The 13,650-nt window shown below is 54.4% G+C and overlaps 1 protein-coding gene across 4 annotated transcripts in view; it reads right to left on the reverse strand.

Annotated features, from left to right (window-relative positions):
• Nucleotides 1-11,570, reverse strand: part of SLC5A10 (solute carrier family 5 member 10) — a 39,642-nt gene extending 28,072 nt beyond the window's left edge. For 3 of the 4 annotated variants that reach the window (XM_042798820.1, XM_042798817.1, XM_042798818.1), the window contains exons 1-6: nucleotides 11,541-11,570; nucleotides 10,590-10,694; nucleotides 9,898-9,957; nucleotides 9,619-9,723; nucleotides 3,395-3,500; nucleotides 1,830-1,910 (exon numbers count right to left, since the gene is read on the reverse strand). In XM_042798820.1, coding sequence (XP_042654754.1) covers nucleotides 1,830-1,910; nucleotides 3,395-3,500; nucleotides 9,619-9,723; nucleotides 9,898-9,957; nucleotides 10,590-10,694; nucleotides 11,541-11,555 — 472 coding nt within the window. In that variant the 5' untranslated portion in view covers nucleotides 11,556-11,570. The remainder of the gene's footprint in view (nucleotides 1-1,829; nucleotides 1,911-3,394; nucleotides 3,501-9,618; nucleotides 9,724-9,897; nucleotides 9,958-10,589; nucleotides 10,695-11,540) is intronic. The other variant, XM_042798819.1, reaches the window with a different exon arrangement.
• Nucleotides 11,571-13,650: the final 2,080 nt, after the last annotated feature.

Below are 13,650 nucleotides of genomic sequence, written 5' to 3' on the forward strand. Positions count from 1 at the left end.
TGATTAACATCCCCGTGGTGAATGCTGAGAGGGGTGCAGGATGGCACGGTCTCTCTTATCCGTGATGCCGGAGCTAAGCAGAGCCACCACCAGCACTTCCACCCACTGAAACAGCCACCGAGCTCTCTGTTAAGGGAAGTGGTTTGTCTACAACCCCTCAGTCTGTAAGCGCTTGCTGTCTGACTCGAGACTGCTCTGCTCAGCATCGCACCCGAGAGGATTTGCACAACCCTCCTGCTCCCCCTGGGGAGATGCAACCTCAGAGCCAAGCAATACATTTTTTCATCCCTTCAGCAGCAGCAGGGGTGGTGATGGTCCGGGCAGAGCAGACCCAGAGCATTCGCAGCTTAGCAGAGGAGCGTTGGCATCACTGCTGATATGAACAAGGTAAAACATGGAGAGTACCCTTTATTAGATGAGCTTGACAAGACCGAGCACCCATGAGGGATACCAGCCTCCAGGTCCCGAGGAAAAAAAACCTGTGTGACCAGCAGCTTGTCTTTTAGCTCCCCTGGACCAGTCCCTCTCCCAACCACCCTCACCCCCCTGCACACACCATGCCATGCTCGCAGGTTGGCAAAGCCAAAAAAAAAAAACCTGGGCTCTGCAGTCGCCAGTGGGGATTTTCCAGGCCTTGCGTACCTGCCCTCCTACTCTGGCTCTGCTTTGCTGCACCCAGCCAAGTTTATCAGACACAAGCCTCAGAGAGCCCTATGGCCAACTACAGCTTCAGACAACAATCAGCAACAACCAAGCACCTCATCTAACGCAAGGGCTTCAGCCACCACTCAGATCTGCTTGGACAGGCAATGTGCTGCTCTGCCCGGCAGAGCTCCCTGCTTCTGCTGGGGTAATTAGTATTATTGTCACTTCTCCAGGAAGTATCTGTCCTTTCATTTGGTTTTTGTAAATATATCTTGCGGTGTACAGGGCTTGCCGAGGAGCAAGCTCTGCTTTTGCACAGGGGAGCAGCCGCGGGACCGGGCTGGCTGCAGGTCTGGAGCTGCTCCCACCTCCACAGCAGAGCTCCTGTGCAGCGTTGGGTCAAAGCCTTTCCTACCTGCCTGCCTAAGCAGAATTCTTCAGGAGATGGTGGAAATCATCTCAGGAGTGCCTTTGGAAATCATCCTCTGTAGTTAAACGCCTTCCTTTGAAGCTGGGACCTGGCTTTTTGCCTTCTACTCCTCAGGGCCAAGAGCCCCGATGGCAGAACAATGCTGATGAAAGCTCCCAGTCTCGCAAGGGTGCTCTGTGGCTAAATGTACGGAGACACAACAGCGCTGAGTGCTCAGGAGGGGCTGGTGATGAACCAGGAGGAAGGCAGGGCACCGTGCTCTTCACCCCCAGGCCATCCCCTGCAGCAGTGCCTTGTACCAGCACCACCTCCTGCCCTGCACGTCCCAGTGAGGTGGGATCTTGTCTGAAAACCCCACCGCAACGCCCGCTGCAAGCTCTCCGGAGCAAAACTGGAAATGCTGCTTTGCTGCCAAAAGCTTGATCGGTCTCTCTAGGAGTGCACGGACTAGAGGCAAACATGGGGAGCAGCAATGACCACGGGAAGGTCACCGGTGCTGGGGACAGTCCCACGTGGAGGACCAGGGGGATGCTTCATGGCATCTTCACCCAGAGGAATGGCATGCAGGGGAAGTACGGAAGCAGAGGGGACACAGGGGGACCACAGACTTTCTGGAGGAGATTGCTATGGCCCAAAGTCCTGCTGGGCATGTTGGCCAAATTTCTCAGACTGAGTCCTTATTTATTTCTGAGACTGCCTGAGTGGGGAGAGAAGGTCCCATTGGAAGGAGGGTCCGTGCTGTCCCAGCCCTTACCTTTCACCGCCAGCACGATGGCTCCGAGGACCATGATGAGCGTCTGCAGCGCGTCGGTGTAGATGACAGCCGCCAGCCCCCCTGCACGAGAGCAAGGCACAGCATCGAGAGCGTCGCTGGCTCTGGGCTCACCTCGGCGGTGAATCCCAATAAAGCCCCCCCTGCACTCACAGGGACGTGCCTGTCACCGGCCCCGTCCTGCCGACACTGCGGTGATGGGGGGGCTGCAGCGGGAGCATGAAGGGGGAACAGCCCCTCCGTGGGTCTGGTGTCAAGGGGTGACAGCACCCCGCAGTGGGGGGGATGTCAGCCAGGCCAAGCTTTTTGGATGCTCCAGCAAGTAAATCATGTTCAGGACACTGATCTCATCACTCATCCCCCACCCCTCCCTAACACCATACCAGGTCTCCCCTTTGTACGCCCCTCAGCTCTCCTCCCAACCCTACAGTTTTGTTTTTCCAGCACCTGACGCTCAGTGGGGTCCCCCTTGGCCAGCCAGTCAGCAGCATTTCTCCCTTTCCATCCCAAGCTCTCCCTCCAGACCTGTTGCAAACCCAGGACCTGCTCACCTAGCCAGAAAGCGATTACTCAGCACACGAACAAAAGCATTGAAAAGTAGCGGAGCTAGAGAAAATGGGTCAGAAACTGAACCAGTTTCAACCCCAGTCACCGACTCACATCCTGGGAATTCAGGGCTGCACCCTGCCCGGCCATGCCTGGGATTTAGAGGGATGTTCTCAGGATCAGGGTGACACAGCGATCACACCCTCTGCCTGAGCTCATGCCGAAATGCCTTACTTCACAACAAGCCTCGTGGGCAGGAAAAAAACCCAAGATAGGATTTGCTTAAAACCAAAGTCTTGCAAAATCTACTATGTTTCGGATATACTTAAACAGTTTCCCGTTTTGATGGCTGGGATGAGATAGTGAGGGAGAATTTACTGCCCAGTGTCTTCACTGGCAGGGATACACAGTCCCACAGTCCGGGACTGCAAGTCAGGAACCCACAATTTCCAACTCCAGCTCCAAAACCTCATTGCCTACGGATCACAAAAGAACCGTATGGAGTGACCCTGCACAAAAATAGCTGGTCCCACAGTGGGGAAGCATGGGCAAGAAATATTCCCGAAAGCTTTGCAGAGGGAGGGCAGCAAGTTGCACTGCAGGCAGGGCGAGTGGGAGGGAAATGAGTTGGGTAAAGAGCTCTCAGATTGTAGATTCCATAGTAACAGTCCTGTAATTGGAGAAGCCCTGATTATTGCTGTTACAAATAGGTACATACACAAGAAAGCACTTAACTACATGATGGAGGAGGAGCTACTATGAATGAAAAACCGTAATGACAAAGGAGAGGTCATGCACTGAGTCATTGCCTGAGCTGAGGCTCCAGAAAGATGCTCAGATGCTGGCTGGATAGGTCAGGGAATATGAACCCCATTAGTATAAATCCCCAAAGACCTTCCAGGAACAACAACAACAAAAATACATAAATAAAAGCAGGAGTATAAATGGTACGGTTCAACCAAAGAAGAAAGATTAAGGCCAGCAGATGCTGAGCAACCTACCTGCAATGGTGTAGAGCCCCGTGACCACCAGCATCAGGATGGTGGAGAGGTAAAGGTCCCAGCCGAGGCAGACTTGCACAAAGAGGGCCCCCGAGTACAGGTCCGTCTGTGCGTGGAAGAAGGAACACAGGCTGGGACAAGTGACATTTATTTGGCCAGAGAGCACCCACGGGCTGTTGCAAGAGCAGCACGGCGGGGAAACAGTCAACACTGTGGGTACAGCGAGGACGTTGCACTGCACGTGCCAGGAGGACACCTCCCGAAGCCAGCGCTGAAGCCCACAGTCCCACGAGGGTGGCTGTAAGTCCAGGTGTCACAGGCCACCTCCCCCCCAGCCCCCAAAAGAGCGGAGCAAGCAGCTCCAGCAGTCATTTGCAGCTGGGCTCAGCTGGATGCGGACAGCTGGGATGCAAGGGTCAAAAATGGGATGGCTCAGGGCATCGGTGCTGCCCCAGCCTTTGAGAGCAAAGCAGGGAGCTGGAGATACTCAGCCCTTTACAGGATCAGACCCTGGCCTCAGCTACCCCCTTGCTGCCCTGAATACCTCCAGTTCCCCCCACCAACGCCCTGCTCTCCAGGTGGCATCTCACTCTGCTTTCTGCAGAGCCCTGGAGATGGGATACCTGGTACCAACCGGGGGGCTGTGCTCCCCCAGAACACCAGCACCCTTGGGTGCTCCCTGGAGGCAGCCCAAGCCACCCCCCCCAAGCCCAGCACACCCCTGCTGTTTCTGCACCCCGACAGCCCCCGCGGGGCCAATGCACGGGGGTGGCTGTAGCTGGTATTTCACGTTCTGCTTGGCAGGATTCACCCTCCTGGCACCCATGCTGCTGACGAGGAGGCTGCCAAGGACCAACTCCCCCCTCCCCAACTGCAGCTCAACAGCCCGGGCCGTCAGACCGGTCAGGAGGGCGGGCAGCGAGCCCAAAAACACTGCTGGGCGCAGGAGGGGATCTCCTCCCAGGTGCAGGGACTTTTCAAGGTGCTTGCTGGTACCTGCAACGCCTTCAGTGATGGACCGGGCAGCTCTGCACCACGTCGCCCAAGGCATTTCGCGGTGCTCGGGTGGGTGCTGGTGGGGCAGAGCAGGGTGCTGGCCGGCTCCCTGGGGGCTGCAGCAGCTTTTCCACCTCTGCAACCAGTTCAGAGTGAAGGAGCACACATGGGCAGCCCCAGCGTGGAGCACAACACCACCAGGACTGCAGTCCCTGAGCCTCGCCCCAGCAATAAGTCACATCGTTGTTGAGCATCTCTGGGAAAACATCTCCTGCTGGTTTTGCACAGATGGGGAAACGGCAGAATTTGCTTTTGGCCCCAAGGGAGAAGCAGCAGCCCAGGGATCCTGCACCCCAGCATGGACCAGCACAAATGCATCCTCCAACATTTGCAGCCCCCCTTGCAAAGCCCCTGGAAGATGCTTGCGGTTTCTGCTTGGCCACGGAAGGCCAGGCTGACTCCACGTCCAACACACCGTCTCCACCAGCCCCAGCATCTCCTCCACCCGTGTCGTGTCCCACAGGGACATCAGCAGCGTGCCTCTGCCCGGAGGAGTGTGCGCGGGCCCGCAGCTCGCTCAGCTGCCAAACTCCCTCGAGATGATTGACCCCCTGAAAGCGACCACCATTTCCCACCCGTGGGAGGGCTGGAGCCACACAGGGAGGTCTGGCCACGGTCTCACGGGAATGAGATGTAAAGCAGAGACTCAGAGGGAGCTGGGGCACCTCCTCCATCAAAACCAGCGATGCCGCGGGAGAAAAAGGACCAAGCACAGCAGGCAGTGCCCAGGCCACCACCATGTCTCCACCCGCAGCTGAGATCCAGCCATCCCCAGCGCTCAGCTGGGTTATCTTCACAAAAACCTTGTTTGGTGAAGGAAACGAGGCCAGAAGGGGCAGGAAGAGGCAAGACGAGCCGACTCCACGCCCTCGCCCAGAGCTGCGACGGCTTCCCACAGCCAAGACATCAGCTCTGATTTAACATCTTTCTTCACACACCTCCCAGAAACCATCCCCCAAACAGCAGAGCTTTCTTGCCTGGTTGTGCGGGAACAGTCACTTGTGATTAGTAACATGGAGGACTGGTGCTATTTCCCAGATCATACGTCCTTCCCCCACCTCTGCCCTTCTTCCTCCCAGTGCTGCTCTATCGCGCTTGCCATGTAGGAGCTGAGGACCATCATCAGGTGATGGAGAGGGGCCACGCAGGACCATGCAATGGAAGAACCAAGGCGTGTGCCGCCTTGCAAGGCTCCATCAGCCACCAAACCCAGTAGCTGAGCACACATCCAGCTTCAGCACAACACGAAAGCCTGTTCCCTAGCAGATGAGCCCACACCGTTAGGCATAACGTTGATTAAATCACAAAGCTAACCAACCAGAAGAGCGCTTACACCATGATTTTGAGGATCCTAATTCAGGGACAGTTCCATGACATCTGGACCAGGCTTTATACCACAGTCATGCCTGGCATTCCCGAGGGAGGTACTACGTGTCCTCAGCTGCACTTGGGCTTGGCCATGTCTCTGGGAGAGCCCTTGCCAGCACCAAGAGGCAATTCAGCCCTGGAATGTCCTGCTGAAGAGGAACCAACTCATGAGCAACCATGCCAAAATCTCTGCCAGTGACTCCTCTGATGCCTTTTCCACCATCATTGCAATCCGACCACAGCTTGATACCACCGAGACCACCAAGCAGCCCTACAAGAGGCTAACTAATCCATTCATGCACTGCAAACTTCAGCTACAAGGCACAAAAGCTGCAGCGGAGGGCCCTCACCTGTCTCCTCCCAACACAACCTGAAATGGGAACCCAAAATATTTTAAAGCCTCCTTAGTGCCAGCCAAGCATCCTTGTTGTCTTCTGGAGCTCCTAGCGTCCCTTGGAGGGATCCATCACTTGTTATCTCAGCACCAGCCAGAAAGTCATGTCCCCCGTGACTGCTTGCTTCTCCAGCAACCCTTCCCCAGAGCCCAGGTGTGAAGACTCAGCCCTGCACAAGATATTTCATAACTGCTTGTCCTGGCTTTCTCAATACTTAATCATTTTTGCAGTCGTCTGCAAATGAGTCTAAGCCTTTGCTATGAGGAAGCAGAGGTATCTCCACCTCCCTTCCTGGTAATTCTGCTAGGGTGGGAAAAAAATAAAAGCACATGTGACTGAGTTGTTAATAAGACATCCCAAATACAAAAACAAGCTAATTAAAACCAGGCATGACCTATTCATAAAATAAGTCCTTTCAACTGTAAAAGGAGGGGAGAAGCCTTTGAAGTCAGGTCTCATAATCCAGTGAGATCCCTGCCTTCACCAGTGACCTCACTTGGAAACTCGTTCTTACCCAACCTTGTTAATGCCTTCCCAATGAAAGTTGGCTTTAGAGACAGCTTGGATTTAACAATTTGCGAAGCCAAAGCCTCAGCAGAACAAGTTACCCCAGGTACAGAAGAGTCTCCAGGGGCTTTTCGCCAAGGCTAGACATGCCCGTGCCACTTCTCATGTGATCCTACTCAGGGGGGACACCATCTTTCAGCAGGACTTTGGGCTGCCCTGCTGCACCCTGCCATGAAATGTGGGAGGTTGGGGTGCACCAAGGGGTAAATTCCAGGAGAGAAGGGACAGTCACCCTCCCCGTCCCAGAAGAAGAGCCAAGGGGGCAACACTGATGCTGTGTCTCAGCTCAGGAGAACACGGAGTGGAGATCCATCCATAAACACAAGGTCTGCAGGGAGAAGAGGCAGGAAAAGCCCAGCTAGTCCTGGGCATCCCCCAGTGAGGACAATGCTTCTTGCTGTGGTCACCACTGGGGACGGGACATCAGGCCAGTTTGGCAGCGCCCCGCATGTCCGCAGACATTCATCTCAACCCATTGCTGGAAACAACCATTGTTTGTGAGATTTACCGTGAATGGAGCCAGATGCCAAGATAATCCCCTTATTAGGCTGATTCCTCTTCTGTTGCATCCTACGTGACTCAGAGATCAGACTCAGCAGACCAAAGAAACTACAGCACAGGCTGAGAAAAGGCACAGGAAGAGGCATTTGGGAGTGACCACCAGGCTCCAAACACGAGGCTGTGCTGAGAAGGGCCAGGAGGACCACAGAGGTTCCCATCGGTGCAGGCACAGCGCAGAGGTCATCTACAGGTTCCTCTGGTGTTAGCCAAGGGGTGACACCACAGCAGTCTCCCAAGGTAAGGATCGCTTTGTAGGACACCCAGCCCTTTTGGGCAAAACCACGGAGAGACTGGAAACCAAAGGGACAAAGCACATTCCCACGGCATCGTAGGGCACCGTTTTGTAAGAAAAAAAAGGGATTTCTGTGATAGTCTGGAAAGAGATTCAAAGACAACCAGCCCTCAAACTACTGGTAGTTTCTTCAAATTCAGATCAGAAAGAACTACCCCACCAGAAACCCTATCCCAGCTTCCAATCTTTCCTTTTAAATGCCAGCAGGGATTCACAAAGATCCCAGGGATCAACACCACAGATACGGATGCTCCAGCACCTCCCTCGAGCTCCTCCTGGGTCTCAGTCAGGAGCAGGGGAAAGATGTCTCCTGAGCAGCACACAGGAGTAAGTGATAACAGTTTACTGGACATTAGAACAATTAGGGAATAATCAAAGTGTCACTGCCCAAACTTGCAAACCGAACTGGTGCTCCAGGAGCCACCAGGCTGATTTCAGGGGAAATGCTGTAGGATTTTCAACGCCATAAACATTAAGGGTATAAAGAATATCAGTTTTATGGGAAGAATTCCCTCCAGCGTGGTAGGACATGGGTTTGTGGGGGCGGATACAGGTGGCAGCTGCATCAGCGGAGTCACCAGCATCACTCCTGCCACGCTGAAAGCCCTGCATCAGCAGGAACGCGGGAAAGGCTCCCATCTCCCGCACAACCTGCCTTTTAAACCCAAAGCATAGTGCCTTGCCCAAGGTCAAAGAGCAGCCCACGGGAAGGAGCTGGGGGGGTCTCCTGGAGCCAGGGACATCACATCACGCAGCGCTGGGCTCCGTTCGAGGCAGGCACAGCCTCTCCTTTTGCATTAAGCGCCGATGGACATGCACAGCCAGCGCTGTTCGCAAGCTGCTCCGCGCGGGGGGAGACCCAGAGGATCCCCCCCCCCCCCCCCCCAAAGCTCAGCTCAGGGCTTGGGGCTGCGAAGCTGCCGGGGAAGAGGCAGAAAACGCCACGCAGGGAGCAAGGGCTGCATCCAGCCGAGCTGGTGTTTGGGAAGCAGGGAGCTGTCGAGCCGCGGAGGCAGGCGCTGAGCGCCTCGCCGTGGGGAAGCGCACGCCGGCACCGGCCCTCCTGCCCGGCACACAGCCGCTTCTTGCAGCCAGCCACATGCAAAAGCACATTTCCTGCAGCCAGTCACCTGCAAAAGCACATCTCTTTCAGGCAGCGAAATGCAGGAGCCCCAGCAGACCTCAGGTCAGATCCGCCAGCTCCATCACAGGCGGTGGTGCAGGATTGCTCCCTCCGGCAGGTTTTCTCCTGCGGATCGCTTCTGAGCTGTTTGCTCTTGATCTCTGTCTCGCTGTCTCCAGCCCCCCAGGGCTGTCTGTGCCCTGCTCTCCCCTGCTCGCCTTAGGCCTGGTGTCACAGGCTCCTTAGCTGTTTTACCTTGGATAAACTCTTCCCGTGGTTAAGTGGGCAGCAGGAGCAGAAGCTGCACATGGGGAACTCTGAATGAGGTCAAAATGGGGGGAAAACATCCCTGTGGAAAAGCCCCTGAAAATCAGGTGTTTTCTGTACAGACTTGGGCATCTTATAGCTGCAGCAAATCTTCCTTTCCTCAGAAAACCCACGTGCCCTAAAACAATGAATGCATTCCCAATCCAGTCCCAACCTCTGCCGGATCCTTCAGGGATGCCGGAAAGCATCGCTGCCAGAGCATGGAGAAAAACCCAGACGGTGCAACCCAGCCTCTGAGCACATTTCATCCACAGCTTCTGCTGCAAGGCGAGTGCACTGTGAGCTTGGGAATGCTGACATGCAGCCACGTGTCCGTCGGGACCACCCGGACACGAGCATCGCTGATGGATCTACCTACAAACGCACAGGGTGCCGCAGACAGCACCTGCCCACGAATTCCCCACCTTGTCCTGCTCCCTCCTGCGGCAGCTGCTCTCCCCGGGCTTGACTACGTGAGGTTTGAGCCCCAAAATAACTTTTTGCTCGCTGGAAATCAGTTGTGGATTTGTCACGGAGTTGAGTGGGAGCTACTCACAGAGATTTTGGTGAAGATGGAGAGCAGAAGCGACAGGCCAGAGAGGTACATCTGGATCCTCTCCCCTCCAAACCTTCGCTGGAGATACTCGGGCATCGTGACAATCTGCCAGAGGGAAAGAGAGCGATCGCTGCCCTGTCCAGGCTCCCTCCTCTGGGGACAGTCCCAGGGAAGGCAAGGGGACAGCTCTAATCCCAGAGCAGGGTTTAGGAGTCTCAAAGGACAGTGGTGACAGCCCTCTGGGGAGCAGGGGACCCGGCCAGGCTCAGCTGCACGTACCCCAGATGAGATGTAGACTGGCACGAACACCCAGGCTAGTGCCAGAAGAGCGTAAGTCGCCTGTTGGGAAGGAAGAACACGGCACAGACAGAAAAAAACCCACTGATCCTGCTGGAGCTTGACCTTGCCTGGGGTGCTAGACCCTGTCCACCATCCCTGGCTCACCCTCAAGTGCACTTTTACGTCCCCAAATGGCTGCAGACAGCAGGCACGAGTGCAGGAGATCATGGTGGAGACCCCCTCAGCACCCCTGCCAGCAGGAGCCTGCTCCCCTCAGCCCTTCAGCTTCTGCCCAGACGTTTCCCACTGACACCCTGAGCACCAAGCAAGACAAATGCCATATTTTTGCTGCAGAAGCCAAGGACTTTGGATAGAACGTGCAGGAAAGCAAGGAATGGGTGACCTATTAGGCCATCTCCCTGTCAGGGTCACAGAGGGGCTGGACTGTGAAGCTCTGCTCTGAAATGTCCTTTTCCCTGAGCACGTGGACCTGAGTTGACACCAAACTCACTGTACGTGCACTAGACAGGAGCTGCAGAAGCCGTGTTAGCAGGGCTGTGTTAATTACACCCCCCTGCACGACTCCTCCCAAGCCTTTTGAGGCGTTGGGTGAAGCACGCTGGGCAAAGGGCCATCTGCCACGACACGGCTCAAGAAACTTAGTTTTCTTAGTAACGCGACACGTTTCTTACGTTCCACTCGAAGCCGGCGACGGCGATTCCCCCGGCAGCGCCGGTCCCGGCCAGCCCGATGAAGAGCCCCGAGCCTTCGCTGCTGGCGAAGAGAGAGGCGCCGATCTGTGGGGGAGCAGAGGAGGTGCTGTGGGTGCTCACAGGCGGGGTGCCCGGCAGCGGGGTGCCCGGCCGCCAGCTCCCCCTGGCTTGGCACAGCAGCTGTGCCAGCCGGACCAGCTTTGGAGCTTTCCCGGCAGCACAGCCCCAAGGGGTTAACTCAATAAGAGGAGGCAAAAATATGGTCTGAACGGGAGCAGCAGAGCGCTAAGACCTCCCCACCGCTTCTAAAAGCAAAGCGTGGCCAAAGATACACCACGTGTGATGAGGGCCGTGTACATATTTTGCAAGAAAACCCCTTAACAGCCTCTAATCCAGGTAGGCATGAGCCCAAGCAACCAGTGTTCCAGCACATTCAGCTCATCCGGGCATCCCCAGCAGGTTTTGGATGGACTTTCTTGTCTTGAGGAGGAGGCACGCATTGCTGCATTTGCCACGGTGGCCACACACCCTGCCCGGAGGTGGCCCGGTGCTAGCAGCCACCGTCAGACACGGGAAGGACCTACAACCAGTTTGTCAAGATCATACTGAGAGAAGAGTGACAAAAAGAAACTTGGGACACCCATGCCTTGTTGGAGCCAGCAGACGTAGATGTTTGACTCTAATGACTTCTCCCCGAGTTCAGAGACCCAAAAAGCCGGGTGGGCTCCAGCATCCTTCACGCAATGAGAAGGGAAACGCAGCTCAGAAGACAGGAATCCTGGCAGAAAGTGGTGTGCGTGGTGGGGGAAAGGGTGGGCAGGCGATGGAGAAAGCAAGGGGGGCAAAAGAGGGAATTTGGTGGGAGGGACAGTGGTGCTGGCTGTCCCTGCTGCCCAGGGTGTCACAAGAGGGACAGAGGTCTCTACTTACTGGCCACCATGCCATGTCTCTGCCAGCAAGGAAATAACCACTGACGGTGTTCCTGTTCACCCTGCATGAAGACTGGGAGGAGAAAAGATCAGCACGGAGCACCCTTCCCTACAAACCCAGACAAGACACCAAGAAATCAAGAACCAAGTCTCCCAGACAAGAAGCCAAGAGACAGGAGACTCGGGGATAATTAAGGGGAGCTCTGCAACTCGAGCTTAATGACATGAAACGGTGGCTGCACCCCGAGTACCTGGAGCCATGAATAGCAAAGGAGGCACCCCGAGAGGGGGAAGCGCAGAGGATGTGCCCGTCCTACCGCCATCCTGAGCAGACAGGTTGGCTAATAGGGCCCAGCTTTGGCTCTCATTTTTCTGCAAGGCAGAATAAATGGCTTTGGAGAGCCCTTGTCTGAAATTGTGGGTAGCTGAGGGCTTCTTTTTTTTCTTAAGCAGGGCATTTGTCTCAACACCCTTTAATAGACAAGCAGGAGATCTGCTTACACCCAGCAGACTGGAAGCCAGGGGAGAGGTTTGTGACGTGGTTAATTCCAACTTGTTTTCAGGCTATAGGAGCCTTTCTATAGGGGTGGTGGCGGGTTTGTACAACAGTAAAGAGCAAATGCAGCACAACGCACAAAGTACATAACAAGTACAAGAGAATAACAAGGGTTTTCAAGATATTCCGCACAGAAAAGTCAGCCCAGACAAGAAAAAAAAACAAACAAACAAAAACCAACCAAACAAACAAAAAAAAAACTGAAAAAAAACAAAAACAAAAAACAAACAAACAAAAAAACCCAAAAACAACAAAAACAAACAAACAAACAAAAAAAAAAAAAAAACAAAAAAAAAAACAAACCCACAACTATTCAAAAAAGAAAGTAGAAAGGGAACAAGAGAAGATACTCTTACCCATATTCCCACTGCAACATTCAAGGAAAAATAAAGCACTACGACGACAAGGTCAGCAACGCTGAACTGCTGCGAGGGAGCAAAGGATCCAGCAGTGGAATTGTCCTCCATCATTCCTCTGCCTCCTTCTTCATCCTCAGCCTCAGTCACTGAATCAGTAACTCGTTAGGGGCCTGAGGGCATTTATCATTAAACGAGCTGGCAGTAGGAGCTTCCCTTCCGAAGGCGCTCGGGTGGGCAGCCCGGCTGGCCGCTGCCTCCCTCCCTGACCACCCTTCCTGCTGGCACCCGAGGGACGCAGCGTCCAGGCGAGCACCTCTCGATTCTGGTGGCTCACGAACGAGCAGCTACTCAAACCCCATTTCCTTGGGCTTTTCTGCTTCTTCTGCACTGATCTTGAAGGAGCTGCAGGCTCCAGTCCAAGCTGCGCCTGCCGTTAATGCATTTCTGTGACGCGCTCTCAGGACACGGGCTCCCAGCAGCTTCTTGCAGAGGTGCCTTAAATCTAGATATTGCTGGAAAAGGAAACTGCTGGACAAGGCTTTTGTCTTCTATGAACTGTAAACCAAACCCCAATATTTTTCTTGCAGATACTAAATCTGGAAAGAATCCGCATGATCCTCTGACTAGTTAATTACTGTAGAAATTGCTGAATCAGGCAGGGTTTTTTTAAGTGTTCTTTACATTTGAAGGATCCCAAAGAAATCCCTCTAAGAACAGCTGGCATTTCTGGTGATCTGATACTTTTGCTTCTGGGAAAAGCAGGCAGCAATCAGGCAGCTCTGCAGTTACATGCCGTAATGAAAGGGGTGTGAAAAGCTTCAGAGTGAAGTCGCACGCGCTTTGCTCCCTTTCAACCAGCAATCCAGTCTTACGACCACAACTGTTGCCACACTAGAGTCCCGATCAATACAGTAATTGCACTCCACGAAACTAGGCAAATTTGGGGATTTTCTACATGCTAAAGTAGTAATCACACACACGAGTTACGTGAACACCCAAGGTGGAGCCTCAGCACGCCAGCGAGGGCCGATCAGCAGAAACGCTCGCGGAAGAGATGAAGCTCTTCCTCCAAAGGCCAACACGCAACAAGCAGCAGGAAACAACCTTCGAATTTCATGGGTTTGGGTATCTAGTAACCACAGTGTGCTGCACTGGATGCTTGGCCGGCTCATTTTCAAGTGGCAGCATGCTTTCCA

This window comes from Tyto alba, unplaced genomic scaffold (genome assembly GCF_018691265.1).
Source record: "Tyto alba isolate M040663 unplaced genomic scaffold, T.alba_DEE_v4.0 Super-Scaffold_28, whole genome shotgun sequence".
Lineage (NCBI taxonomy): Eukaryota > Metazoa > Chordata > Aves > Strigiformes > Tytonidae > Tyto > Tyto alba.